This window comes from Brienomyrus brachyistius, chromosome 21 (genome assembly GCF_023856365.1).
Source record: "Brienomyrus brachyistius isolate T26 chromosome 21, BBRACH_0.4, whole genome shotgun sequence".
NCBI lineage: Eukaryota > Metazoa > Chordata > Actinopteri > Osteoglossiformes > Mormyridae > Brienomyrus > Brienomyrus brachyistius.
In genome coordinates this window covers 15,541,978-15,569,549 of record NC_064553.1, presented here as the reverse complement: position 1 = coordinate 15,569,549, position 27,572 = coordinate 15,541,978, and the positions used below count along the sequence as shown (strand labels likewise).

Below are 27,572 nucleotides of genomic sequence, written 5' to 3'. Positions count from 1 at the left end.
ATATATTTTAAATAACGCAATTTCTATCCATTTGTTAGAACGCACATTTAAAGCATACTTAAAAATATTTACCCTATTAAAAAAACTTTACGTTGCATTTGCATTCGCAACCCATGTACGCAAATATTTATACCTCTGAAGGTAAATTCTGATAATCTCCTGCTCTAAGCAGACGTACTGTTTTTATGTCTTATAAAACATCGCTGCTATAAAATCCCATGCTCCCTTCGGGGTTAAAATAAAAAACCCTACACAAGAACCGCCTGCGTACATTTTGGACAGAGATGATAGAATGACAGGGGAATTTTTGTGAAGATGACAGACTGGAATGAGCCGCACAGAGACTGACAATGGGGGAAACTACAGTGTCGACCTGGATGTTCAGTCATAAATCCATGGTAAGGAAAGAGAGATTCTCCAGCAATGAGCGACTTCTGCAGGTTATTCGATCTGCTTGGAATGTCAGAGTTTACAGAAACGATTTAAAATATAAATAAATCTGAATGGACTCCAAACCCCGTAAAGCACAGACCAGAGATCCAGCTCAGTTTGCGCCTGATGTACAGGTGATTCGCGGAAGATTCATGGGAAAGTGGATTTAAAGGCTGGGTTTAGGGGAAAAAATGAAACTGGTTGAAATTAAGCATTTTTGCAGTTAAATACCCGTTCCACTAGACACCCAACAAACACAAACGTAATGATTTGCATTATTACTGAACTGCTTCATGCAGCCACTGAGATGTACAATGTCGTCCTGAGATAAGCGTAGCTGGCTGCAATCAATGCCTTTTTATACATGCATCTTAGAGAATTTACTTCATATTTGCATACTTTGTCAGTAAACGGCATTTTTCCTGTGGTGCTTCTAACTTCTGACACAAGGGGGAGCCATTGAAGCAAAAAAAAAAAAGGCCCCTGCATGGGGATGTCAGTTAGCAGTTAGAGCAGGGGTGGGTAATGTTATCCAGAAAGGGCCGCTGTGTATGTGGGGTTTCACTGCAACTCCCTACTGGCTGAAAATTCCTCACACCTGGGTTTGAACAGCTGACCTACAGGTTATCCCAGAAACCTGCACACACACTGACCCTTTGCAGGTAAGATTGGAGACCCCTGAGTTAGAGGCTCGAGCACCACAACTAGAGGTGGATTCAAAATGCTGCGTTTGCACAAGTCTGCATGTTGTGGGGGAACTAGTTTTCTTTTTCTTTTGGGGGGGGGGGGGGGGGGGGGGAGTTCCCAGCAATGTCATAAAACTACTGCAAGCCTGTTGTTGTGAGGTGGGTATTATACCATGGGGGGGGGTTATGACAAGTTATTTGTTGTCAAGTGCAGTGGATGGTGTTCATTTTTAAAATGAGAGAGGGGACAGGCGAGTGAGAAGAACGTTCTGGGGTTAAAGCCCAGATTCGATTGGGCTGTTGGTCTGGGAGGAGGGGAAAAGAGATGGGGAGGTCTGAAGGAGAAGGCACATAAAGCAAGAGGGATTGTTGAAGGTGGACGTCTCAGTCCACCCCTCTTCTCCCCTGGTATTGGTACGCTCCCCATTCTGTCCAGTCACATCTCTGCAGCTCAGACAGGGGAGTGTGAAGTCTGTCAAACAGGTCCCGAAAGGGCCGGCACCCGGAAGCCAGCAAGGCCCCCCCTCTGTGCGCCTGGAGGTGTGGCCAAGGTGTCGGCCAGTCTAGAGCGCCTCCGTCTGTAGCCCCGCCTCTCGGGCTTGCCCCTGATGGGAGGCTGCCCACTGCAGAGGCGGCTGCAGGCTGAGGCCGAGATTCCGCAGAAGTAGGACTCCTCAGAGTGGGAGGATCCCTCGGAGGAGCCCTCGGAGGTCGGGTCCACTACCCCCGGGGCGCGCATTAAGCCGCGCGGAAGTCTGCTGTAGTGCGCAGCCCCATTGGGCAGCGCGGAGGCTGGGACCAATGGCCGCAGTGTCTCCACCCCCTCTGCCTTTGTGGTGTGGAGCTTCTTCTAGGGGGGGAGGCAGAAAATGTACATCCATGTCAAGTATTTTCATTGTCGTATGAACCAATGCCTGTACTTTTCATCTAATGTGGGGTCAGCAGGAATGGGGTTGGGGGGGGACAAAAACCATTACGGTCCAACGGACCCCTACCTTTCTGTGCTCAGGAGGGCGCTTGAGAGGCTCTGTGTCAGCTGGAACTATGGAGCACAGACACGCAAATGTTAGACTGGCTGGGCAGGCTCGAACCCGGCACCCTGCGGCCAGCGTGTCAGATCAACACGCAGGGACGCCCACTTCAAAACATCTGAAACGATCATTCTGAAACCTTACCCTCAATCACCCTACAGAGACAGAAGTCACTGATGCGTCAGAAGAATATAAATCCATTTGAATTCTTACTTTTATGTTAAATGTGTGATTATTATATGTTATTACGAATATGTTTGAGAAGCGAGACCATCCAGATGGCGTCTGTCAGTAAATGCTGAGGGCGCCATTTTGAAACTATTGTTTCAAATGTTTCAAAACTGTCAAAACACCGAGGAGCTCTCGACAACCACCAATCTTGCCCAGCAAAACACCCAAATGCCAAGAAATCTTTCAAAAATATCCAGAGAAAGTTTTGAACTATTTTGCCAGTTTAAAAGCCAGTGGGAAGGCCGATCACGTGACTGCCACTCTGACCTGCAGCTGCAGTGCTGAGTCGAAAGCAGAAGCATCAGTAAGTTTTGAAACAATTTCAACCTGAATGTTATCACTGTGAGTATCTGAAACTGCACAGATGTCTGTTCGGGATTCCCCATCTGGGGATTCCCCTGCTGCTGGGCTTGGCATGTGACAGGCACTCAGATGTGGGTCCCTCAAGGACATCGAGGGCGTTTTCCGTTTGGGAGCAGATGCGGAGGCACTGGGTGTTTTTGGAGTCCCACTGTTTCCAAACTCCCAGAGTATGGGCGTGATTTCACAGTAACGGGAAACGCAGCCAGGTCTTGGGAACGTATGGGTCTGAACAGCTGAAGAAGTGCCTCACCTGGGGAAAACTGGAGCGACCGGGACCTCACCAGGGGACGGGGGACCTTCCGCAACAGGCTCATGTCATCATATGAGGAGAAACACCTAGAGAGGAAGAGAGAAAACGGCTCAGATATGACGGGAATGTCAGTCAAGTGCAAAGAATTACCATTAGAAGAAAGTCCAGAGATGTGTTTTATCTAAGACAGTCGACGTAACCCAGAGAGATGTGGTGGCATTTGTGCTACGTGCCTCTTAGGGCTCCAGTAGATGCCGTTGCTGTCAGGCTCTGGGAACGGAGGAGCAATGACTCTACAGCACTGGATGCAGAGCAGCACCCCAAGGGAGATGCAGAGGAGCAGGCTGAGCAGCAGGTAGGTCTGTCGGCTGGAGGCCTGTGGAGAAACCATGGTGAGATGTCGCTCTGGGCTGAAGCACCAGGCCGAGGGCGGCTCCCGACATGACCTTACCTCTCTCTGCAGGCTGTGCACCGTGGCTGACAGGTTGAAGAGCAGCTCGCTGATGTTGTGCACCTGGACCTGCAGAAGCTGGATGGACTCGGTCTGCTTGTGGTCCTGAGGGGCATTTAGGGTGATGTCAGCGTTAACAAAGGCTACCAGAACCAGCTGCGTTTTGAATAAAAGCGCAGAGTAGTAGTTCACCTGCTCCTCCGCCATTTTTGAGGTATTCTGAAGTTTGATGATGGTGGTGTTGAAGGCTTTCTGCATGTCGTCCATCTGCTTCTTATACCTGCAGAAATGGCACTTGCACAGTTATGGGGGGGGGGAGAGACAGCTGGCCAATAGATAGACGGGTTAGTAATGCGGGGAGGGGGCAGTCGGCCAACAGACAAGCGTGTTAGTAACAGGTCACCTCTGGCTGAGTTCCTCCAGGTAGCGTCCGCTGAGGGACATGTTCATCTCCAAGGCTTTAATGCGGTTGCTCAGCCTCATGAAGACAGACTCCTTCTGGTTGGATCCATGCACATGGTTCCCATTGGCCAGATCGGAGAAGTTCTGCTCAGCATAAAAGTCTGTGGCGGTCCGGTGGACCTGCCCATTGCTGGAGGTAACACTGAGGAGGTCCTCCAGGGACTCTTCCTGTTTGTCTGGGAGCATCTGAGGCGGCTCCGGGGACTCTGCAGAGTCTGCCTCTTTCTGGGCCTCCCCAGGCACAGCCTGGCCTCCCTCTGGATCTCCTGGAGGAGCTGGCACCTCCGTGGCCAGGGGGGTCTCAGGAGGGAGGACTTGAGTGGGTGTGGTGGTGCCTCGGTGCTCAGTGTCAGCCCTGGGGTCCTCTGAGAAGCTGCGGATGGAGACACTGACCTCACTGCTGGTGTCAAGAGTCCAGCTCTCCTGCTGCTCCTGAGCACCTCCCCTCAAGGACATAGTCCCCTTCTCCAGGAGCTCCTGGCTTGAGGACATAGGCATCTCAACCGAAGATGTGCCGATGGTCCCGGTTGTAGTGATGAAGCCTTGTAGCAGAGGAGACGGGGACTGGCTGGGCTCCAGGGCTGGAGTCTCGGCCATATGAGTAGGGCTGTGGGGGACCTCCGTCTGCCCGGGAATCTCCTCAAGGGTGGAGGTGGCTTCTTCCTCAGGAAGTGGCTGCACGGTGTGGTCCAGATGTTGAGTCAGTGGGGTGTGGATGTCACCCTGACGCCTACGTCGCCGGCCCAGAGTGACGGAGCACCACAGGCGGAGGTACTCCAGAAAGGTGGCACGGCAGGAGATCCCAGAGAGCTCCTTGCAGAGGGCGTTGCTCTCCAGCTGCCTGGGATCAGGCCCCCCTGAGGTCAAGGGCTCCCCCTCCTGGTCATCAGGCTCCACTGCAGTCACAGTTACCCGGTCAGATTCTTCCTCGTCCTCCTCATCCTCCACAAGGACCACAATCGGACTCTCTTCTGGCACGGGGGGCCCTGGATCCTCAGGAAGATCCGGCAAGTCCGGATCCACTGTCTCATTCCTGGGGGGAGCACAACATGACCAAGGTGGGTGGTGTAGCAGATACTGAATTAGTGGCTCAGCAGCTACAGCGGGATCTTGATTTAATTAGTGACTGGGCCGATACCTGGCAGATGAAATTTAATGTCGATAAATGTAAGGTACTCCATCTAGGGAGCAGAAATATAAAGTACAGGTATTTCATGGGTCTCACTGAAATAAAGGTAGCTGATCATGAGAAAGACCTTGGTGTGTATGTTGATGCTTCCATGTCCCATTCTCGCCAGTGTGGGGAAGCAATAAAAAAGGCCAATAGGATGTTGGGGTATATCTCCAGGTGTGTAGAGTTTAAGTCAAGGGAGGTAATGCTAAGATTATACAATTCCTTGGTGAGACCTCACCTAGAATATTGTGTGCAGGTTTGGTCACCATATCTTAAAAAGGACATTGTGGCCTTAGAAAAGGTGCAGCGTAGGGCCACAAAAATGATTCCTGGTCTTAGAGGAATGTCATACGAGGAACGGTTACTTGAGCTAAATCTGTTCAGTCTCAAGCAAAGGAGACTGAGGGGGGACATGATCCAGGTATATAAGATTCTAACAGGTTTGGATGCTGTTCAACCAAATAGTTACTTCAGCATTAGTTTAAATACACGAACTCGTGGCCATAGGTGGAAATTAGCGGGAGAACATTTCAAGCTGGATTTAAGGAAGCACTTCTTTACACAGCGTGTAGTCAGAGTATGGAATAGCCTTCCTGATAATGTAGTGCAAGCTGAATCCTTGGGTTCCTTTAAATCAGAGCTAGATAAGATTTTAACGACTCTGAGCTATTAGTTTAGTTTTCCCCAAGTGAGCTTGATGGGCCGAATGGCCTCCTCTCGTTTGTATAGTTCTTATGTTCTAAACCATCACCAAAGTCTGACCTGGCTGAGCTACAGTGAATTAAACAGCTGATACAGTAATTAAACACAAAAACCCCCAGGTGGCGGCTGACGGGCATGATACTAATTAACCACCGCATCCATGTGAAGCACCCCCCCCCCCGTGTGATCCGGTGGTTCTTGTGTGACACTCACTCTGGGACGGAGGTGGGGGGGAGGCTAAGCAGGGTCTCTGTCACAGAGGAATCATCAGTCACATTCGCAGCCTCCGCAGACACGTTTCCTGGGGGGAGAGGGTGGCTTTAATACTCGGTGGATTACCAGGGTAACGATGGCGGGATAGCGGGAAACGTCGGGGCCTCGTACCGTCCTGAGTGGCACTGCCCCCCAACACGTTGACCGCAAGGTTGTTCACCATATTCAGGATGGCATCTATAGCAAAAAAACACGCACATACGCACACAGACACACAGTGAAAAGCCACATGGAGACAATCAGCCCCCACAGGGGCAGGGTTAGGTTACATTTTGCTGCAATGCTTTAACGGTGCCCCCTACAGGTTTACAGGGAAACTGACTTTTAATTTAATCATTAATATCACTCGCTGTGTGTAACCAATGGACTCGATTGAAGGGTCCATGTGGAGGAAGGAGGACACATTTATTCCCTGAAGAGTGTAAAACGACCCCGAACTCGTACCCGTGGCAGAGTCGATCAGGTTCTTGGAGGATTTGTCATCAGCGGGTACGTAGCCGGGAAGGAAATCTGTGAGGGAGAGAGAGCAAGAGACGGCATTAAGGGCATTAAATGAGCAACTGCTCGCTCTCAGGCACGTTCAGCCCACCGTCCGACCGGCTCACCATAATCCTCATCCAGATCCTCGGTTCGGTCGGAGGGGAACTGCAACTCGGAGATCTCCTCGTATTCCTCTACCATGCTGGTCCCAAACACCCTGCGGAGTCCAATCGCCATCCAGCACGTCAGCTTCATGATCATTTAAAGCATAAATCTTTCAGTGGGTGCTACAGTAAAATCCTGTTATAGTGGACTCGCATATAACGGAATATCGTCTATAACGGACAAGGTCCGCTGGTCCCGGCCATGCACCTTTAAGAACATGCAGAAAAAGTATCGAAGCATCGGATATAGTGGACTCACATATAACGGAATTTCGCTTATAACGGACAAACAATTTGGTCCCCAGGGCCGCTTTTAGCTGTAGTTTTGTTCGGCTATAACAGACATGCAGGCTCCGCCTATAAGGCTCGCGGTGTGCCGGTGATATCCAGCTCAAATACATAGTCGGAATTATTAATAGTCAGGCATCTGGTCAGGTAAACTTGGATTACTACATGTACAATATAATAATCTATACCACAAGTGTGTCTGCTGGGGTGTGGCATGAGTAAATGGTGTCCTGTAGTTGTGTTCTGGGCTACAGGCAACTCTGGATATAACGGACTCTGGATATAACGGGCTTTGGATGTAACAGACTGTTTTGCCAGGTCCTTTGAAGTCCTTTATAACTGGATTTTACTGTAGTGCAAAATATAATTGAAAACGCACAATAACGACACAGTGAGATAACGAGCCAAAAAGGTGCTCACAGACACGGTACCTGATCAGGCTGAGGGGGCAGAAATGTTCAGACCCAAAATGGGACAGCAGTTCCACCTACAGGGGGCACGATTTTTAAGAAACAGATTAAGAAAAGGTTCTATCATAAAACATGTATCAGTTTAAAAAATAGCTGGGAGTGAGAATGACAGTTATGCCACGACAGCGCTAACCTTGATGTACTTGATGAACGTCTGAAGCGATGGAACGGAGAAGAAGAGGGAAAAAAGTGAGCGTGGAGGCCAGCTTCATGCCAAGAGCAACTTAGCAACCAGAGATTAAAAAAGCACTCAGATAACCTAGAAACATGGGGGAGGGGGGCTAAAAGGGGGTCAGTAAGGGTCTGGGGGCATGCCAGAGGATTGGGGCGAATCAGGCACATTCCACATGCAAGCCTGACTGCCTGTGTGCATGAAATGGCTACTGGCAGAGTTTTGCAGCATTTTAGCTCAGTTCCAGATCACTGAAGGTCTCTACTGACTACAGATCAAGAGACAGGAAGTTAGAAACGACAGGGCATGAGACAGGACATGCGAGAGGGCATGCTCGGGGGGGGGGGGCATGCTCCAAAGGGGGCCTCTTCTAGAGCCTGGGGGGTTCACATGACTACCATCTGCTGGTGTCTCTAATGAAAGTCGGTATGTTGGGCTGGTGTCCGCAAACCCTAGGCTGTAGGATTGCTGAGATTTTGCAGACCTTAACTGCACTGAGATTCACCCTGTAAATAAAGGTGACAAGCTCCTTACTGATGGCTTAAGAGGGGCTGTGCTGGAAAATCTCTTAGGACTCGATCAACGCTCTGACCAGCTCTGGCAGACTGTCCTTGGCATCTCCCATGATGCATCGGGGCTGGCCCTACCTTGACGTATTTGGCGTAGAGCTGCTCGTCCAGCGGGAAGCTCTGCACCGTGCGTTTGTCCTGGGCGTGGAAGGTGCCCAGCTTCATCCACTTGTTGGTCGGATACCTGGCAGAGGGAGATGGAGGAAGAGAAGGCTAAGCAGCCTGGAGCTTCGCTTGATACACAGCTAAGGTGTGTCGGAGGCAGAATGTGGCTGACCGGTCGCTGATGGACACCAGGAAGTCCTTGGGCGTGGAAGAGAACAGCTCAAAGTTGGCGATGTCCAGCTGCTTCACCTGGATGGGTTCGCACAGCTCTATGACAAACCTGGGAGGAGGAAGCAGCTGGTAAAGAGCTCAGGAGTCTCCAGAGGTCACGTTGCTGAGCACAGGTACCATGCCCTCAGCTCAGGACTGCTAAGCACACCTCAACACGCTCGCCAACACAGACTGGTAAGCAAAACACAAGTAAAACACAAAAATATAAAAGTAAAAAATAATATATAGCAAACTGAAAAGAATATACAAGAAAACAAGCTTCTGACAGTCACAGAAATGGGATGGAGCTTCTGGTTTTGAATTGCACTTTCCCCAAAGGTTACTGCTGACTTTGGGGTCTACCATGACATATAGTACAGAAGAGTGTGAACTCACCAGATCTTGTTGCTGCAGGGGTTGAGCATGTAGAGGTCCATGTTCTCCATGAGAATCGCTGAGGTGCTCTGAAAAGCACGGACCTTCTCACCAACCGTTCGACTTGAGACATGAGAGAGACTGTCCCATCTCTTAACACGCTTACTCTTAGACACATCAAGCCTTTAAGAACTAATGGGTTCGCAGGTGTATCCAAGACGGCTTTCAGGAACATATAGATCTGAGATCTGGAGCATATTCTGGATGGTGACATGAATCATCCATCTTTTAAATGCCTCCATGTCAGGGTTTCAGAGGGTTTGGAGACCTTCAGAGTGCACAGGGCACAGGGCTGGGAGACACCCTGGATGGGATGCCAGTCCATCGCATGGCAGACACAAACAGTCATAGTCATACGCACTATAATCTTAAGACGGTTCCTGAAGGTCAGCAATGGTACCTTGGCCTCAGTGTTCGCTGCCAGGACTTTGGCTCCACATTCCACCGATGCATAGTTATTAAAGTTCTGCACCTTCTTCATGACGACAGGGCTGCCATTGGAGGATGATGAGTGGGCAGACTGGCCTATCAGAGGAAGAGACGGACCTCACAGAAGGCAAACACCTGCCGGGTGAGGGTGACTTCTCACCCCAAGTCTTCACAGATTAAATCTGAATTCACCATGTGTGACTTCTGTACCCCACATTCCTCCTCCTCCTCATCATCATCATCATCATCATCAGCACAACTCACAGTGTGTTAGATCTGCATCTATCAGGGTGCCCCCATCAGGAAAAGTGACTCACTTTTCTCCTTCTCCATCATCTTCTTCTTCCACTCATCAAAGGTGGGGATGTCACCATGGTCTTTGCCAGGGATGGATGGGTCCTCCTTGCCACTGGGAGTGTCGACGGCCTGTCATCGGCGGCAGAAGCAAAATCCCCGTGAGCAGCAAACTCACCAGGTGACCTACAACCCGTGCCCTGCGACAAACCTGTTTACCAATGAGCAGCTCCCGCAGAGGCTAAGGGACACACAACTTGCCTGTAGATCACAGTGACCATCTCCAGACGTACAACTGATAGAATCAGCAGCTCAGTCTATGTGAAGCAGGCAGTAACATTAACATGACATACAGAAGCCAGGAGTTGCGACTAGAAGTCCATGACCAGAGCAAGTAGGAGGTCCAGCATGTACACACGCTCGCACACACACGCACACACACACACCATATCATATTAGTTGATACATCACCATTACTGAGGCTAATGTGACCCACACTGCCAGCGATACAATACATTAGATACACATTAAGCAACTAATGCGATACGACATGATTCACCCCTATTGCGATGCAGTGCAATTCAACACAATTTGATTGAACACAATGTGATTCAATGCGATATGATGCCAAAGAATATGACACTATGCAATTCAATACAGTACAGATACAGAACAGTTCAGAAAGGGGGAATCAATCTAAAAATTACTGGTCAAATATATTACTCGTCAAATATAAAATTACTGGTCAAAAATGATTTGTCACATTTCTAGAAAAAAGGCCTTATTAATTATTAATAAATCTGATTTTACCAACACAGAAATGTTAGAAACGATGCATCCCGAGTTCATCCTAAATTGTATCTGTTGTACACTTTATAAAATGAGGCAGTCCATCATAAACTCTTATTCCGGTGCACCGTTGCGAATGGGGGACTCTTACCATCCCTATATTATGTACATCATATATACAACACTGCAATACTGTAAGCAAGTTGACATATTCCGTTTTTTTAATATCTAATGTTTAAGAAAATTGTCATATAGTATAAAGAACACACCACCACACGCAAGTTCTCTTTTTATGCTATCAGAACAGTGGGATTCACATTTATAACTGTAACACCCAATACCAGCTATTTTCTGTGTAATAAAGAAATTAACATTTGTCTATATCAGTAAAACAATCTAATAAAAGTCCATGGAAAAATTAGTCAACATTTCAACTACATACGGCGAGAAGCCCGAACTCTTTCGGACTCAGCCATTGATAACAGACGCTATGGTCAGCTAGGTTTTCTAATGCTAACGTTAGCGGTGCGTCGTACGCTACGTCCGGTGTCTGGTCAGTCTGTGGTTTTTGAGAATCGATACAAAATATTGCGCAAGATTAATGTGATGTGTCTGCAGTAATTAGCATGGTCCTCGAAGGATGTCATAGACACTGAAATTGCCCTTAATATGAAAAAGGCAAGGGTGTAAAATTTGGACTGCTAACTCGAGTGTGATTTTCAATTCCAGACCAGTCTGCACACGCATTTACATGCATGCAACAGTTTTATTACCTCGTAACTAGTCTGTAGGGTTTGCTGACTGTCCCAACGCTTTTCAGGTAGCTCATTTTAGGTTTATAATGGAACAATATAGATTTGCCGTATGATTTCCAGCTTGAGCCTCACGTCTAATGCGTGAGTCTTGTTTTTATACTCTTAACATATCATTATAATAAGCGGCTTCTTGGCATCACTAAAATATACGGCACATTGTTTTACTTACATTCCACTAAAATGCATAAATAGATAAATAAAACGAACAAACAAAGTTACGTTTCACTTTAAACCAACATGGCAGCGCGCCCTTATCCGCCATTTTAAAGAAACCAGTTAAATCCGAGCCGCGCTTCATCCGAACAGAAAATACCGGATAAGTGTTTGGCCAAAGCAGAACCCACAAGTTTATCCTGAAGTTGTTTAGCCAAGTCAGGGACCAGGTTAGCTTCAGGTTAGCAACTTTTGGTACTGACTGACCTAGACTGTAATGTACATTTGACGGGAAATCGCAGGTTTCCGTCAGTTTACCTGGTTTAACACAGCTGCTTGGTTACCAACTAAACCAGAGTTCTGGGTTACCCATCTGGGGTTAAACATGATCCATGTCGATTAAAAGAGATATTTCGACATAAACGTCTTCATTTTAAACAATGCTATGATAGCTTGAGGCCCAAAGTAAAAAAAGAGAAATTCAGCCGATTAGCCGCTAGCGTGCTAATTCCGGTCCCGAAAAGACAGACTGTCTCAATAAAATGTGATATTTAACAAACGTGTCAACCAGCAGTAGTAGCATTTATTAATATCCGTGCGTTATGACTGAAATGAGCTCATGTCAAACCATGGTCTTATACACAAGAAGAAAGGAGCACACAAAGTTGATTTTAAATATATTTATATTTATTTACTTATACTTAACCTATATATTATATATTAACTTATATTTAACCTATATATTACAGATATATTTACTTATATTTAACCCATATATATTACAGATGTATTTACTTATATTTAACCCATATATATTACATATATTTACTTATTTAACCTATATATTACATATATATTTACTTATATTTAACCCATATATATTTACTTTTACTGAACCTATATATAATACATGCATATTTACATTTATTTACATATATACATTATATACATGGAGCAGGGACTAATGTCTCGCTCTCTTCTTTGGAGGCTCTTTGGCCGGGGGCTCGTCCCACACATCGACCTCGATCAGGGGGGCATAACCCTTCAGCCCCGGGTTGCCAGAGGTCTCCGCGATGTCAATTATCTTTTTGTCTCCCACCTGTTCGGTGAATTTCGGGCAGGAGACGGCAACCCACAGGCGCTGCTTTATCCTGCGCCCCAGATCGAGGGAGTGGGGGCGAGGTCGGCCAGAAGGGTAGAGCAGCCTTGGTTCCACGAGCCGCCGGTACATCGCCCTGTACTCCTCCACGCTGCGCCCGTGGATCCTCAGCGGCTCTGTCCTCCTGGCCTCCCAAAGAGCCTCCAAGGCTCGGTCTGTGGGATCCTTTGGGGGTAAGGGTTGGAGATCCGGGAGATCCGCTTCATTTAGGGCTCGACGCTCGTCCCGGGCCTTCTGCTGCCTCTGATCTGCCTCTTGAATCAGTGTAACCTGAGACTCGCATTTTGGAAACAATATTGAAATTAATGCATGATATATTTGATGGATATTTTAACCAGAGAAGTTACAAAAATATTAACTTCAAACTTACCTCCTCCATCATGTGGATTTCAATCCAAAATAATCTGAAGACAACGTAGTAGTTCAGCAGGAGTTGAAAATCGGTCTTGATCGCAGAATGGTCAGGAGTCTGTCTGTCTGCTGTTATGATTCAAACTTTGTAAAATGCTGGTGATAACACTGCAGAATATTTGCGATGATTTAAGATGCTGGGCACCATGGATTCCCAAAGTAAACAACAAATCTTTGTATGAACAGCTTAAACTCAACTGATGTGCTGGTAAATGGTATAATAAATAGTATAATAAATATCTAGCCTGGCTGTGGAGGATGTCATTGATATTTCTAGCTGGCAGGAATGACCTTCAGATTTTTACATGTAAAACCTGTACAGATGTTCTATTTGGTCAGTCTGCCATTTGTACTGCACATTACCACAGTATGAATAAAGAGCAAGTAGCTCTTCTGGAAGAACCCAACTTCCATCATCCTGTTCTGGTCAGGATCTCAGTGGGCCTGGAGCCTATACTGAGCAGCGCAGGGCATGAGGCTGTACCCCATCCCTAACGTTGGATGGGATGGCCAGGCCATCGCAGGGGAGATACCCAGTCATACATTGTAGGCATATAAATGGTGTCACTCAGCTAAACTGCATGTCCAGAGTAGTTATGGGATTCCTATCTAATATGGTGAGATCATGCACCCCCCTCCCCCCCCAGCCCTGGAGGTATGAGGCATCGGTGCCAGTGTCCACTGTGCCACTCTTCTAGAACATATTAGTAAATGTCCACACCACTCATATTTGTAACACTATAGTTCAGGAGTGTCTGTGTGGCCAGTTTAACCACAATTTTCATTATTTTCATTTTTTCGGAAGCTTTTTAAATTCCGGGTTCTTTTGAGAACTAAAATTGCAATTGTAATGCTGTTAACAATGTGTACTGAATGCATATCTGACTTTCAGAGTGTTAAACTTTAAATCAAGCCCATTTTTAGGTGCTGTAACATACTGGTCATTGATGATAACTGAGGGCAGTGCTACATTAAAAGTAATTTGAAGTGATTCGAAAATACTGATTTATCTGTGATTTGATATGGACTTTTTTTGATTCTGGAAGATATTCAGCCTGTGATTTCAGGTCACATGGCTGATGCCTGTGTAGTGCTCCATTCTTCAGTAAATTTCCTGATTTTCTCCAGTGAGGACTGAGCCTCTTCGTCACATTACATGCATTTATACTACGGGACCAAATGCTTGAATCTGATTGGCTGACGAACGTTCTGAGGTGTGCAATTATTTTCAGATAAACGCACGGCGAACGTAGTTCCAGGTAGCTCTCTTGACCGCATTACAGTTCTATATCACTTCGCATAGTTAACTGTAATAACGGACATTAGCATACAGTACCTATACAGCACACAGGACTAACAAAAACAACAACATGACAGACGATTTTCCGAAAGTAAATTTTAATATTTACGGTGAATATGAAACTTTCAACAACTGGGCTGCAGCAGTATTAGTTAGCCTAGTGTACCAACTTAAAGGCTACACATGACATTTCTCACTAGCGAGGTAATAACAGCGCTGCATCTTAAAGCAGACTTACAGTTTAGAGACGGTGCTTCAGAACACTGTTGAGGGACACACAGAGGTAGCCTAATTCATACAAGCTCTCTCTCTCTCTGTTTCTCTTTCTCTGTGTCTCTGTCTCTCTCGCTCTCTTTCTAATAACTTCATTATTAACTGCATTAGTCTGCTATCAACGGCTCAAGCCTCCATTGCCAGCTTTAAAATGACGTTTTGGAACTAGCAAAAGAGTCGTTGGATGAGATGCGGAAGAAATAATCCTACTCACAATAGCGATTTAAGTAGAAAAACCGGACGAATCCCTTGAAATATATCATCTGATCGATGTCTTGAGGTGTGGCAACCATAGTATAAGCGGAATAATTGACTCCGGACCGTTGAATTATTAGAAAATAATGCACACCCGAGGTGTAACAGCCACTCCGCTTCGCGTCGTGGCCACATTACCACCTCGGGTGTGCATTATTTTCTAATAATTCAACGGCCCGTCGTCAATTATTCCTTACATATTATATACAGTCGTACACCGAAATCATATAAAATTCTTGCATATACGATACCCACAACCATACACCTACATATTATATTCATATATATTATACACAAGGTCATACACCAACATCACAGGGTCAGCCAGCGGCCCTGGAGCATTTCAGGTTCTGGGTCTTACTCAAGTGCCAAGCAAGTGATATCCTTACGCTGCTGGCTAAAAGATGCTATGAGATTTAAACCCACAACCTTCTGAACACAGGCCCAGATTCCTTCCCACTGAGCTGCACACCTGCATACATCCCATGCCTCTCACCTGGTCCCTCATTATATGGGACGTGTTCTCACTGAGGTCCAGCCCTGTCGCTTGCTCGTCCGCAGGCCCCAGCAAGCCACCCACGTCGGCTTTAGTCTGCCTCACCATCCTGTGGCCACTAGAGGCATTCTCCGTGTGACCCACGGGAAGGCTAAGGGCAGGGGGGAGGACATGGGGGTGGGGTCAGACTCATGGGCTTCACTCCAAACCACATGATCACAATGCGATCAGGCACTAACCTGGGCAGCCCGTCATCAAACAGAGGCGGCTCCCCCGGCTCGCAGTCCGAGGCTGGCTGCTCGGAGTCAGACAGGCCAGCCGCCAGAGCATCACCAGGGGGACCCTCTGATAGGCTGAAGGGAGGGAAGGCAACACCAATCACGGCAAAGCCACAGGAGGGGCAGGGCTAAGAAGCTTGTCTAAAGTCAAACCGCAAAGTCACCAGTGATCGAGTGAAGGGCACTAATTAGCTTGCATTTCCCTCTACCTCATCAGCTAAGGCTCACCTAGCGGGAGTCGCAGGGAGGGCTTGCGAGGACAGCCTCCCAGAGGCATCCCAGTGGTCTTCAGCCATGTCGGCGGCAGAGGCAGGAGCCCCCTCTGGGGCAGCATCGGGTCCGAGCACCGGGATCCCCTCAGGGTCCAGAATTTGTTCCGTTTTGTCGTCTGTGGCTGGTTCCTCAGAATCAACAACCTGAACCAAATGTAATTGTGTGAATTAGATTTAAGTCATTCGGCTCTGGTTAATAAGGAGCCCAAATCGACTGGAACAAATCAGCCCTCTATCCATCAAACCAATTAACCCTTCAATGTGGACTAGAAGGCAAAAATCACCAATAGGTGGCAGCAAAGGACAAAAACACTGACCATGAGTTAAATGGAAGAGAAGAAACAGCACCTGGTCCTTGTGTGAGGAATCCTGCAACAGCGCCTCCCCTAGGGCCGCACGGCGCTCCGTAGCCAGCCCCACCTCATAGGATGAGCGCGCATCCGCGCCCTGGGCTGTGTCCACCTGCGCACAGGCAGTACGTTAGCTGTTAGCATGTATTACGCTTTCATCCAGCACAGGAAAAGAACACAGAGAGTGGAGGTGGGGTTTGAACCTGCACCACTGAAGGTGTGAGGCAGCAAACCACACCAAAGCAAAAACCGAAAAAGACCTTATCATCCAGCCTGTCCCATGACTCCACCGGCGAGCCGCCGGCCTGCGGAGATGGCCCCGGCACATGGGGGACCTCTTCTGGACAAGGGACATCACCGTCACTGCACCTGGAAGGAAGGGGGGTAAAGTCAAAAAAGAGGCAGACCACAGAGAGTCCCTCACAAAACCACACACGCAAACCCCCGTTAAAAGTAAGGGTTCAAAAATTCTCCGAGGGCCGATTTCACGGCACCTCATTTGGAGAAAAAACACTGTACACACACCAGGGGGCGCCCAGAATCTGCCCGTCACCCCCAGCAACGAACCAGGAGGGGTAAACAAAGCTTAGGTAGTGGGGTGACCCAAATTCAGAATCGGAGAGTGTAGGTACAAGGTGGAGATTGAGGGCAGGGAAGCAGAATCCAGCATGCAGATAGGATGGGGAGAATTCAGTGTGTGTGTGTGTGTGTGGGGGGGGGGGGGGGGGGGGGGGGGGGGAGGTCGGAGCAAGCAGTACAGCACTGAGTGTGATGTGGCTCCCAGTTACAACACACAGCAAACAAGCGTCAGGCGTGAATCAGCAGCCACTCCCACGTGCTACGTTGGCACAAGCACTCCGCCCACCAAGAGCTCACATAGGCTGACTCGCCCCAGGCTCCGCTCCTCAAATACATACGGCAGCCAGGAGTGGCTCCAGGCAAAAAAAAAAAAAAAAGCAGGAAAGCCGGGGCAGGGTCAGGAATGGAGTTGATCCAGTCCTGTGCCACGCCACAGCCTAATATCACAGCTATGCAAACAGGGCCAGGTCATGTGAGGGACAGGTACGCAATCGGGGCAACCGTGAGCTCATCCTGACAGCAGCACAGCTATCAGGAGCTGCCATTCTTATCAAAACCACTGTTTACTCAGGACTTACATTAGTGTGCATTCATGCTCAAAAGTTGCATTATGTTTTGCAAACCCTTGCCTTTATCTTCAGAATCGTTCAATGTCCCTCGATCTGCAACCATTTAAATGCGAATTAACGGCTGAAATTACAAAAAAAGATTCTGTTTAGTGTTCAACAGGCTATTTCTGCGGGTTTGTGTCTGGATTAGAGAATAACCCCTCCCATCCATAGGCTGATCTGAGCTGAAAGGATAATGTCTGCCCCCCAAGACAGAAGAAATATCAATTTCTATCTGAATTGATAAAACTAAAATTGACAGTTAAAAATAAGAAAAATTGCAACTACACATAAAAACAAGTAACACATAGATGCATAAATCTGATAACAATTATCTAGTATTTAAGAATCATAATTGGTCAAAGCATTATGTCATATCACTGCTGTTCCCTGCACCTATAACACACGTCTGGCAAACAGTCCTTCAAGCAGACAGCATGAGCTCTACTCCTCAAAGCGTGAACCACACGCCTTCACCGAAACCTTCACATTTATCAGGAACCCCAGTCATCTCAGTCAAAACTGACCAATTTCCAAAATTTAGAATATCAAAAAATTATGAAAAAAATATTTTTGCAAATGAAACCCCAGTGTCTGTTTTCCATAAGTAGGCCATCTTCATTTTATTTATTTTTTTTTTTTTTAAGAATTCCGACTGCAGGATACAGCATGCTCCTTGCCTAACTGAACACTTTACATCCCATACTTGCAGCTATTTGCCTGTGAACACCCCACCCCCCCCCGCCCCCCGCCACCAGGGCTGCTGGGTAAAAACACAGATATCCTCCAAACAGCCCGAATCAGTAGAGACTTGCCATAACAAAGTCAAACCATTTATTAGCTTGGGCTTTCATATTAAGGAGTGACCGTTTCTATTACACTCTTTGCATAGGGAATGCTAGTTTAAAAATGCAAATCCATTAGATGCTTTCAGAGTTGAATGATGATCCTATGTGAAATCTGAGAGTGAATGTGCTAATTGTGTTAATGATGTGAAGCAGCAGAAAGACACAGACACACACACAGATACAGACACATACAGACACACACACACAGATACAGACACACACACACAGATACAGACAGAGACACACACAGACACACACAGATACAGACACACACACACAGATACAGACACATACATACAGGCAGAGACACAGACACACACAGATACAGACACATACAGACAGAGACACACACAGAGACACACACAGACACACACAGATACAGACACACACATACAGGCAGAGACACAGACACACACAGATACAGACACACACAGACAGAGACACACACAGACAGAGACACACACAGATACAGACACACACACAGATACAGACACATACACACAGGCAGAGACACAGACACACACAGATACAGACACATACATACAGGCAGAGACACAGACACACACAGAGACCCACACCTGTTTCCCATTTAACCAAGGAAATTCCAGGGCTGAATGTTAAAAATACTCATTGGGATGCATTCAGATACAGACAGTTATAAATGGAAATAAAAATGGAAACACAAGGCCGTTACTGTGCTGTTCTCTTGCAGAGTGATTTCTTAGCATGTTAAAGTGTTGTGTGCTGCGAGTGGATGGGTGCCTGGCACTGCGTGTCAGTGCTGCCCCCCCCCCCCCCCACACACACACAGTACATGAAGTTTGCAGGCCAACGGCATGCAGTTATGCTGCAATGGACTGCTACCCCATCCAGCGCGCTCCCTGTCCCCCAGGGATGAACAAAAGTGCTTTCCTCCATGACCCTGAACAGATATATGACCTCAGAGGGGATTTCCATGCACATCCTCTGTCACTGCACTGGACAGAAAAATCAGCATTATTACATTAAATCGAGAAATGAAAATGACATCCGTTTCATCTTTCCACTCCCTCTCTTCAGAGCAGGCAGATAAGATAAAAGGCTCCTTGTACAACAAGATGCTGCTTCAAATAAACTCCAGAATCCAGTTCTCATTCAAAAACCCCCCGAGGGAAAGAAGTGTTTATAAAAGGACAACACAGAGCCAGCTGAGGAACAAATGGTCTCTCTCTCAGCTCCCATGTGACCATATGTGCCTCCATGTTGATTTTGTGCAATCAAGATGTTTTCAATCTAGCCACCCCCCACCCCAAGAAGCAGGTAAACAGCGCATCAGATTGACAAGGTCAGCCGAACAGACCGGAGCCTGTAACCATCGTAAAAGGATACAGATACCAGGGAAGACAGATCTGACATTTACATCATATGACTTTTCGTAAGAAATATGCAAATTTCACTGTCATGACTCCGCCCCTAAACACCACATTTTGCATGACTGACGGCCAGGTTCAAACTCGAATATCACCATGCAGAGAGATCCTGACTCGCTTGCTCAGTATTTATAAAAGTCTGGTGTCTCAGGACACAGACAGTGAAAGGAGGTCAGCCCAGGAAGAATGTGTACATGGATGAGCTACACACAACACTCTCAAATCATAACATAAATCAGCAATCACGTTTGCTAAGGGCTGACGGCTCAGAGGCCGAGTCGGGGCAGTCATGGGTGTGAACTCGATGTCACAAGAGAGTGCAGCGCTGCCTCGTAAATCAAAGTTACGGCAACGTCAAAGTGAGTCAAGGAGCCTCCGTCACATTTTCCTACGCTAATCTCTGTGGACAAACCGCGGGTGCTAAACAGGAAGCAGGCAGTGGAAGCGGATTTGCACACGGCAAGGGGCAGCATGTCACACGGGTCTACAGGCTGAGAGGACACAAGCGCACGTGTGTGTTTTTTGAGATCTCGTTTCTGCAATTTTATTGAACAAACCACCCACAGCCGGTGAGAGGACAGTAAGGAAAAATCAAGCCTGAAGGCGAGAGTAAACCCAGCTTCCAACAGCATCCAGGTCGAGGTCGCCTCAGGGGTAGAACCCCCCCCCCCCCAGGACAGCTCAGCCCTTCAGCACAACCCCAACAGCAGAAAATGATGACGATACGTCACAGCCAACACCTGCATAGCTCATAAAACTTAAGAAAAAACTCCGTGACCAGTGGGAAGAAAGCAGAAGTGCAACCAGTAACCAATCCTGATAGCGTGAAAGTACAGCCCAAACGTCTGGTGAAGTGTACCAGGTCTGTTAGCAGTAACAGAAGCTCATAGAAAACAGAACAATAAACATGTATACGTGGGCAGGTTCGAATCCCCAACCAGCAAGGCACCACTGAGGTACCCAGAGCAAGGTACCGCCCCCAAACACTGCTCTCCGGGTGCTGAATTGGCTGCCCCCTGCTGTGTTACATATGGGTTAAATGCAGAGGACACATTCTGTTGTGCGGTGGTGTGTCAACAATGACAATTAATCACTAAATTCAATGTATGCGATTCTTCTTTGTGCTCTGTCCCAACCTATGTCGTGACTTTCATTTGGATACGAGCCTTTTATCTGGTCTGATGCCGGCTGACAGTCTACCTGCCACCAGTCCCCTGCTGCTACCCGATCGCGCCAGAGGGCAGGTTTCCCATTTACCAATAATTATTTCGGGTGACACCTAAAAGCATCCCACCTGAGCACGTTTGTTTTTCTATGTAGCATTTTCCGGTAGAACCAGAAAGGCTGCCTTTTAAATTATTACGCACTGAAATCACCGAAAGATCCTGCTACGTAAACACGCCAAACCACTCAACATACCTAACGTAATCCAGATTATTACACATAACACGCACGGGACACCGTTTCAGTCACACAATAAAGGTTTTATACAAATCTTACATCCAAATTTAAGGTTAATTTAATGTACGTCTTCATCACACAGCGACGAAACCTTGTTTGTTCTAGATACAAGACGCAAAAAATTGAAGACAACTGTTCATGTAATAGTACACACTCAAAGTGAAATCTGACAAATTACTGAGCATTTATGTCATTGCTCGATCTATTCAGTGCCACATACTTAAGGCAATAATGACAAGAGAAATACGAGCTGCTTCGCTCACGAGACTATATGGGATGGATAAATTTAATACCAAAGACATCAGTGTACATTAAGCAAGAACAATATGGCCATCGAGTAACCAGATAGGGCTGGTTAGACACTGGAAACATGCATCACATGAAATTCTATCTCAAATCCGTGAATTATGGCCATAGTGTTACCAGCTGGAGCCAGAGAAAGTGCCCAGGGACCCGAAATGCCTGCGAAGGATGCTTTACAAACATACCATAAGGCACACTAAGCGTCTGTTTAAAAAGTCACTCTAAATATGACAGTATATCTAAGCTTTTCCAAAAGGCATAATATACCGCGCGCGGTATCAGAATGATGATCTGATCTGAGTCAAGTTTAGAAACGGGTCACTGCAATATTTCATATATATATATATATATATATATGCATGCGCGTGCGACAGTTGGATTGGTACTGCGGCGAAATCAGCGATTCGGACAGTTAGCCTGGCTTCCCTGACAAGGGGATTGTCGTGGCCATCTATCACCTGACTGCTCTCTGCCCATCCATCCATCCATCAACAAATGAGTCAGACGATTAATGACCAAGTGCATTGACATTTGACACACTTCAGCAGTCATTCCGCTCATTGGGTACAGCCATCTATAATAATAAGAGGATCCATAACTTACCCACATACACAAACTACAATCAGGCACAGTAGCACAGCGCCCAACCGCCTCTTCATCATCTTCCACATGGGACCAACATTCTCGCTGTTTTCGCTTATTTCACTGCGCGCTGGGCGATAAATAATCCCACCGTATAATGAGCTGCGACGAGCCACTTTGAGCGCCCGGCGAAATTAGAAAACAAATACCCTATCCCAGAAACAGCTAGCCAGCTAAGCTACCAAGCTCAAGAATGCGCGACAGGCAGCATTGATCTGATAAGCAGGTCGCTCTGCACTCGATTCCGATGTCTGACGTCGAGTGCATCCTCTCGTCGCCCAATAGGGAGCCTCCGACACTTCCGCCGTGCTTACGTAATTACCAATGTTCCCGCCCACCGTAGAGCTTGCCAGCGATGAGCTGGAACTTTTGACATTGAGCGGCTGAAGTAAGTTAATAAACTGCTGCGACGTGATATACAGCCACGTCGTATGGTTACAGAGTTATGCCCAGTTCAAATTCCCTCATTTATTGAACGTATGTAGAGCTTAATAGCGCATATTATAGATCATGGATATTCTCACAATGTATAGTCTTAAATTTATTTCCACGTTTGTTTTGGTAAAATTGGAAAGCAATAGTCAGTGATTTGGTTTATTTAAATTTTTACAACTTTTTGAATATGGTTACGGTGGACGGCAGGTAAAGCGAGCTTGGCTTTGTTGAATACTTATGTTAGAGAGCAATAATAACGTTGCTTGTCTAGATAGGCGTTGGTACGGATATGTTTAAATTGTATTCTTGCAGCTTCTGTCACATTTTCTCGTGCAAGTTTAATTGTCTTGAGGGGGTAAACGGCCACTGCTGGCAACGTTGTGGTGATCGCAAGGGCTAATTTATTAAACACTCAACATGCATTAATAATTCACGTCCTCCAAGTGGAGACTGCTTGAGTTATGTGTTGTAGAAAAGGTTTTAGAATTCATTCTGGCTCATGCAGAGTCTTAAATAGGTGAACCGTATTTCCTTTCGGCGACACAGAACTGTCCCTTCCAGCCGGTGATTTAACACGTCCTATACTCAAGAGGTCCCTGCGTGGTGAATCAGACTAATGGAATTATATATTTTTCATACTTTTGCTACCACCCTTAGTTTTTGTTTAATTCAGCGAACTGGGCAATGAGGAAAATATGATATACAGTATTTAATATACAGCATATGATGTACTTTAGCTTAAATTAAATTTCATCTTATTTTAAAATGGAACCTATAATTTGGTATTATTTTTAATTTGGTTCACATTCCGTTTTCACCTTTTACTACTTTTCTCACTGACTGCAACTGTTTGCTTCATTCCTGCTTGATTTAAATTAAACGTAAAGAGTTTTAATGCTATTACCGAATTTGTATGAAACAAGAGCATGTGTTTGCATTGTGCATTCGACTGCAGCACACGCAAGTATTTAATATTTTCTAACAAAACATGCCGTAAACTTGTACGGATTTCTTTTGTAATTCTACTGTTGTAAGATAAACTGATGTTTAATGTTTCATCTACGGAAACATTGTTTTCCACAATACAAAATCGAACCCAGGTCCTTAAGCACCACCGTTAATGCACAGCATCTACAACGAAAGGTAATTTGTAGTAGTAATAATGCGCGGCAGTTTAATCTTATATTTACACAAGCGTGCTGTTATGAAATGATTAAATATTTATATTGACGGTATTTTATCAGACAATGGCAGCAGTTTCAAACTCAATGGCTCCATCTACTGGCTGATAACCGTAACACTTGTATCCTACAAAGCAAGTATCAAAAGATAAAAACTTTGAGACGCGCAAGGCCTGTGTAAATGCCAGTCCATCACAGGGCACACAAACACACACCAAGGGAAATTTAGAGAAACCAGATATCGTAAAAACATGAAAGACTATGTAATGGCTATGTATAAATGGAGATCTCATACTTTAATACTTTAAAAAGGTTTGCGTGGACAGATGTCCCAGTGGTTGCAGTATTTCTGAGTTACACTACGAAGAAGGGTCATCAGTTCTGGAATGCTGTTTATAATCTTGCGGTTTGCTTTAAAAAAAAAAAAAAAACAGTAAAATCCAACCCACACCAAAGAACCCCACTACATTCGTGAGGCTAAATAAAAGAGATTCACTTTAGCTGAAGAAAGCGAAAGGCAGGGACAAAAAAAATGTAAAGATTCATGAGTGAAATTTCATGAGTCACTGCAGTCAAACAGCCAGAGTCAAGAAAGCCTTTAGTCAGAGATATTATGAACTGGCTTTTGCATACCTGCAGTCTAGAGACTGAACGGAGGAGAGGCTGATGGGACTGAGGAGGGCCAGACCGTCCCGTTCTAAGCGAGGACAACTCCAACAACACGTGGTGTATAGTGGAACATATTGGCATGGTGATCCCGGAACTCATGTTACCATAGTGACAAGAGCCAATACCTCCCCTGCACCCTGAGGGGTTTTCTACCTGTTAGATGAGGATCATGTGACCACAGTTTTTTTAATTGATATGTTGCATCTGCTCCCACCTGCTGACTGGTATAAATCAGGTGCGTTGACTTTGTTACAGCCCCACTACCCCAGGCTAGAGTGTTGACTTTGGACCAATACAGTCATACTTATTCTGGGTCCTGCCTCATCAGCCACATTGAAAATATTATTTTAGTTTACCCCTTCTCAGTTAGTCCAGCCCCCTCCTTTTTACTCCTGTGATGCTCTCAGCCCTGTCCTGATTCATCCGTTTGGTTGCCATGTGGCTCCGGTCCACGTTACCGCTGTACTTTACATCGACTCATAAAAACACAGTCGGAGCCAGTTGTAAATGCAGCATAAGCCACACACACATGGGTGTTATTTAAGAGTTTGGGCACGACATCATTAGGTCACATGACCTCCCCAAGCAGAAACCGGTATCTAGTTAAAAGTACAGTGGGGGCAGCACATTGGGAATGGGGCATGCGGGGGCGACATGGGGTGGGGCCCTGGGTAGGCCAGAGTGGGCTGGCTGGGAAGAGGAGGAGTGTAAATATGGGGAGGGGAGCACAAAAGTGGGACAGTGGGTAAAACTGGCAGGGGGAGAGAATGGAAAAGAATGGAAATGAGTTCAGTGAGGGGGAGGGTTGTGGTTTAGGGGTGCATTTTGGGTAAAAAAGAGAAAAACATTCAATGTTAATGTTATGAAAGGTACGGAGCTGTGCTATATGGTGGGAGGAGAAGAGGATGGCTTGAGGTGGAGGGAGGGATGGTGAACAAAAGAAAAGAAGCTCCTTGTGGGGGGGGTCAGCTTAGCATGCTTCTAGGAAAAATCATGTGGGACGCTGATGTTGTCATGGGGCCGTTCATGTGGAGTTAATTAGCCGTTAATGATGTACAGACACAGAGAACACAAAGTCAGGGAGATGCAGAGACCTTATCGGCCCTCTCTACCGCCTGACGTGTGGGGGAGGAGGGACGACACGTGTGGGCGGGGCTTAGGGAACCCGCCCAGGTCTGGTTACCACTGTCGTCCCCCAAGCTGGCAGCCCACAGGAATGTGTATTTCAAAAACATCAGGAGTCAGCCCCTCTCTGCTAGGCTTCCGGCTCCAATGTGAGCGCGAGGGGGAAAAGTCATAAAGAAATATTCACTGCACAAGCCACCAGGACTGAGCTCTGCTTATTAGAACTCTGTTATTATTTTAGCGGAATCTAAATACTCATGCTCAGCAAGTCCAAACATCCTAAGGTAGATTTCCAAGCTTGAAGAATCATGCCACTGACGTATCCTATCAAGACTGATTTCTAGAAATGTAGTCCGAGAAACTAATTAATAAAGTGGGTTTCACCATTTTAACTCTTTAATCTGGTTAATCAAAGTAAGATGCTGACACAAATCTAAGGAAAATTATCACCCATTTTTACCTCAGCGGGAGGCCCTGCGCCATGCTTTTCATGGGGTGTCCGGCTTAGGTCCATCTCGGTAGATTACTGGTAGGCTGACCAGGGAGTTCAAACCACAAATTTTGGGGGTGTTCAAATGTTCAAACCAATAATTTTACTATGTGGCTACGTGCTTGCGGAAATTCACAGATTCAAACCCTGTGGTCAGCAGGGTCTATTGGACCCTGAGCAAGGTCCTGACCCCCAGCTGCTCCAGGAACTGTCCTGACCCTCTCAATTGTACATCATTTTTAATAAAAACATCAACTAAATTAATATAAATGTTTCGATTTCCAGTATTTTCCATATAATGTATATGAAAAAGTGAAATTTGTGCTCGGCTAGTATGTACATCCAGTTGTGGGGATTTTAGTTGTTTTTCTCCGCATGCTCACCTGGATCCTGGGAGGGAAGAGGGGGCAACGGAAGGCATTGGAAGTGCTATTCCAGCTGGAAAGGGGAAGAAGCCGGGGAACGAGGATGTGTTCAGCAAATCTTTTTATGTGCAATACCTGTTTGTACCAGCAGGTGGTGTGACGTTTAAGTAGGTGGACATTGAAGTGCATGTGCAAATCGCAAAACAGCTGCCTTATAGTTAAACAAGGTACTTTCTCTGGATATGGATAAAGGCATTTTGACAAGAAAACCATGCACACTCATCTTTTATATGTATAAATATATATGCTGAGTGCTGAATCAGCTGTAATCTGGAAATAATAAATACTGAAGATATCAGCAAAAAAATCCTTTTGCTTCCCTTAGGAGTAGTTAGGAACACAAAAAAAGTTCTTTTGTAAATGTTTTCTGCCCAGGTAGTTAATTACCTGTGTGAGGCACTGGGTCCACGTAGCAGCTGTCCATAGGGGGTGGCAGAGACAGTGTGAAGTCACTAAGGGTGAACAGTGATCAGAAGAAGATGATGACAGAGCCAGTGAGGTACCCGATTCTCTGTACCTGCCACTCCAACTGCAGGTCTGGGGAAGAGGAGTGGGAAGGAGTACAGTTCTGACCCTCCCTCCACCTGGCATCGGCCACAAAGACCCGGAGACAGAATGGTGTCAGGGAGACAAAGAGCAAGATGTGTTCTGTCTCACGGGTGATAAAGAAATATCCAGGACACAAATGTATGCCACAGCTTTAGGTGACACTTGGCAAAGCAGAAAAAAAAGGCCATTTAAATTTGTCGTATGGGGAACTGTGAGGGGACTGGGGGGAGACAGAGAAGGGGGGGAGCCAAGGCGGGTCCTAAGCCCGAAGATGATACCAGCCCCCTTTATGGTATGTGTGGGGCTGAGTGACGGTGTTGGGTGGGGGTGCTGATTATAAACAATGAGAAGCCCCTGTGTGCTTCACATTCATCACGGCGACACAGTAGAGTGGCAAAGACAACTGGGAAAAAGTGCCTTATAAAACGAAGCATGAGTCTCCATACCCACCGGGTGGAGGGGGGGCAGGCGGACCTGGGGAGGCTTTCTGAGGGCACAGCCCAGCGCAGATCAGCACGGCCCTCCAGCTGTTCACCTCCTCCTGGGATTCGCCTGCAGCCCAGTAACGGCTGTCTTGGTACGCATTCCTGAAATCACACCAGGCGGGGGGGAGGGGGGGGTCTGAC

General features: G+C 46.6%; 2 protein-coding genes across 5 annotated transcripts in view; both read right to left on the bottom strand.

The window, feature by feature from the left end:
* The window catches only part of LOC125716675 (uncharacterized protein C22orf31-like), a 39,671-nt gene extending 24,355 nt beyond the window's left edge, over positions 1 to 15,316 (bottom strand). The window contains exons 1-2 of one of the 2 annotated variants that reach the window (XR_007384373.1): positions 12,958 to 15,316; positions 12,267 to 12,857 (exon numbers count right to left, since the gene is read on the bottom strand). Coding sequence is in view for 1 of the 2 variants with exons in the window: in XM_048989258.1 (XP_048845215.1) it covers positions 12,390 to 12,857; positions 12,958 to 12,969 (480 nt within the window). In the remaining variant the exon portion in view is untranslated. Of the gene's footprint in view, positions 1 to 12,185; positions 12,858 to 12,957 lie in introns of those variants that run through there. The other variant, XM_048989258.1, reaches the window with a different exon arrangement.
* On the bottom strand, positions 289 to 22,344 carry LOC125716657 (SUN domain-containing ossification factor-like). 3 transcript variants are annotated; one of them, XM_048989220.1, is made up of 24 exons: positions 22,034 to 22,344; positions 16,483 to 16,591; positions 16,221 to 16,334; positions 15,829 to 16,016; positions 15,562 to 15,675; positions 15,323 to 15,473; positions 9,695 to 9,803; positions 9,349 to 9,473; positions 8,910 to 8,977; positions 8,476 to 8,583; positions 8,277 to 8,382; positions 7,591 to 7,611; positions 7,419 to 7,474; positions 6,661 to 6,752; positions 6,500 to 6,565; positions 6,167 to 6,232; positions 5,996 to 6,083; positions 3,848 to 4,939; positions 3,637 to 3,724; positions 3,445 to 3,549; positions 3,227 to 3,369; positions 2,994 to 3,079; positions 2,114 to 2,160; positions 289 to 1,965 (listed from the first exon to the last, which is right to left on the bottom strand). In XM_048989220.1, exons 1-24 carry the CDS (start codon positions 22,099 to 22,101, stop codon positions 1,594 to 1,596), a joined length of 3,582 nt encoding a protein of 1,193 aa, XP_048845177.1. In that variant the 5' UTR covers positions 22,102 to 22,344; the 3' UTR covers positions 289 to 1,593. The 3 variants fall into 3 exon arrangements, with proteins under 3 accessions (XP_048845177.1, XP_048845176.1, XP_048845178.1); XM_048989219.1 differs by having other exon boundaries at positions 289 to 1,968; positions 22,034 to 22,343; XM_048989221.1 differs by lacking the exon at positions 7,591 to 7,611 and having other exon boundaries at positions 289 to 1,968; positions 22,034 to 22,343.
* Positions 22,345 to 27,572: the final 5,228 nt, after the last annotated feature.

What these genes read in the sequence shown, in the direction of transcription:
- LOC125716657 (XM_048989219.1), bottom strand. Translation starts at nt 22,101, where the DNA reads ATGTGGAAGATGATGAAGAGGCGGTTGGGCGCTGTGCTACTGTGCCTG. An exon ending in CTGGTGTCCATCAGCGACCG is followed by an intron (nt 8,383 to 8,475) that starts GTCAGCCACATT and finishes TCCCTCTGCCAG; the next exon opens with GTATCCGACCAACAAGTGGA. An exon ending in TGCCCCCTCAGCCTGATCAG is followed by an intron (nt 6,753 to 7,418) that starts GTACCGTGTCTG and finishes TGGACTCCGCAG; the next exon opens with GGTGTTTGGGACCAGCATGG.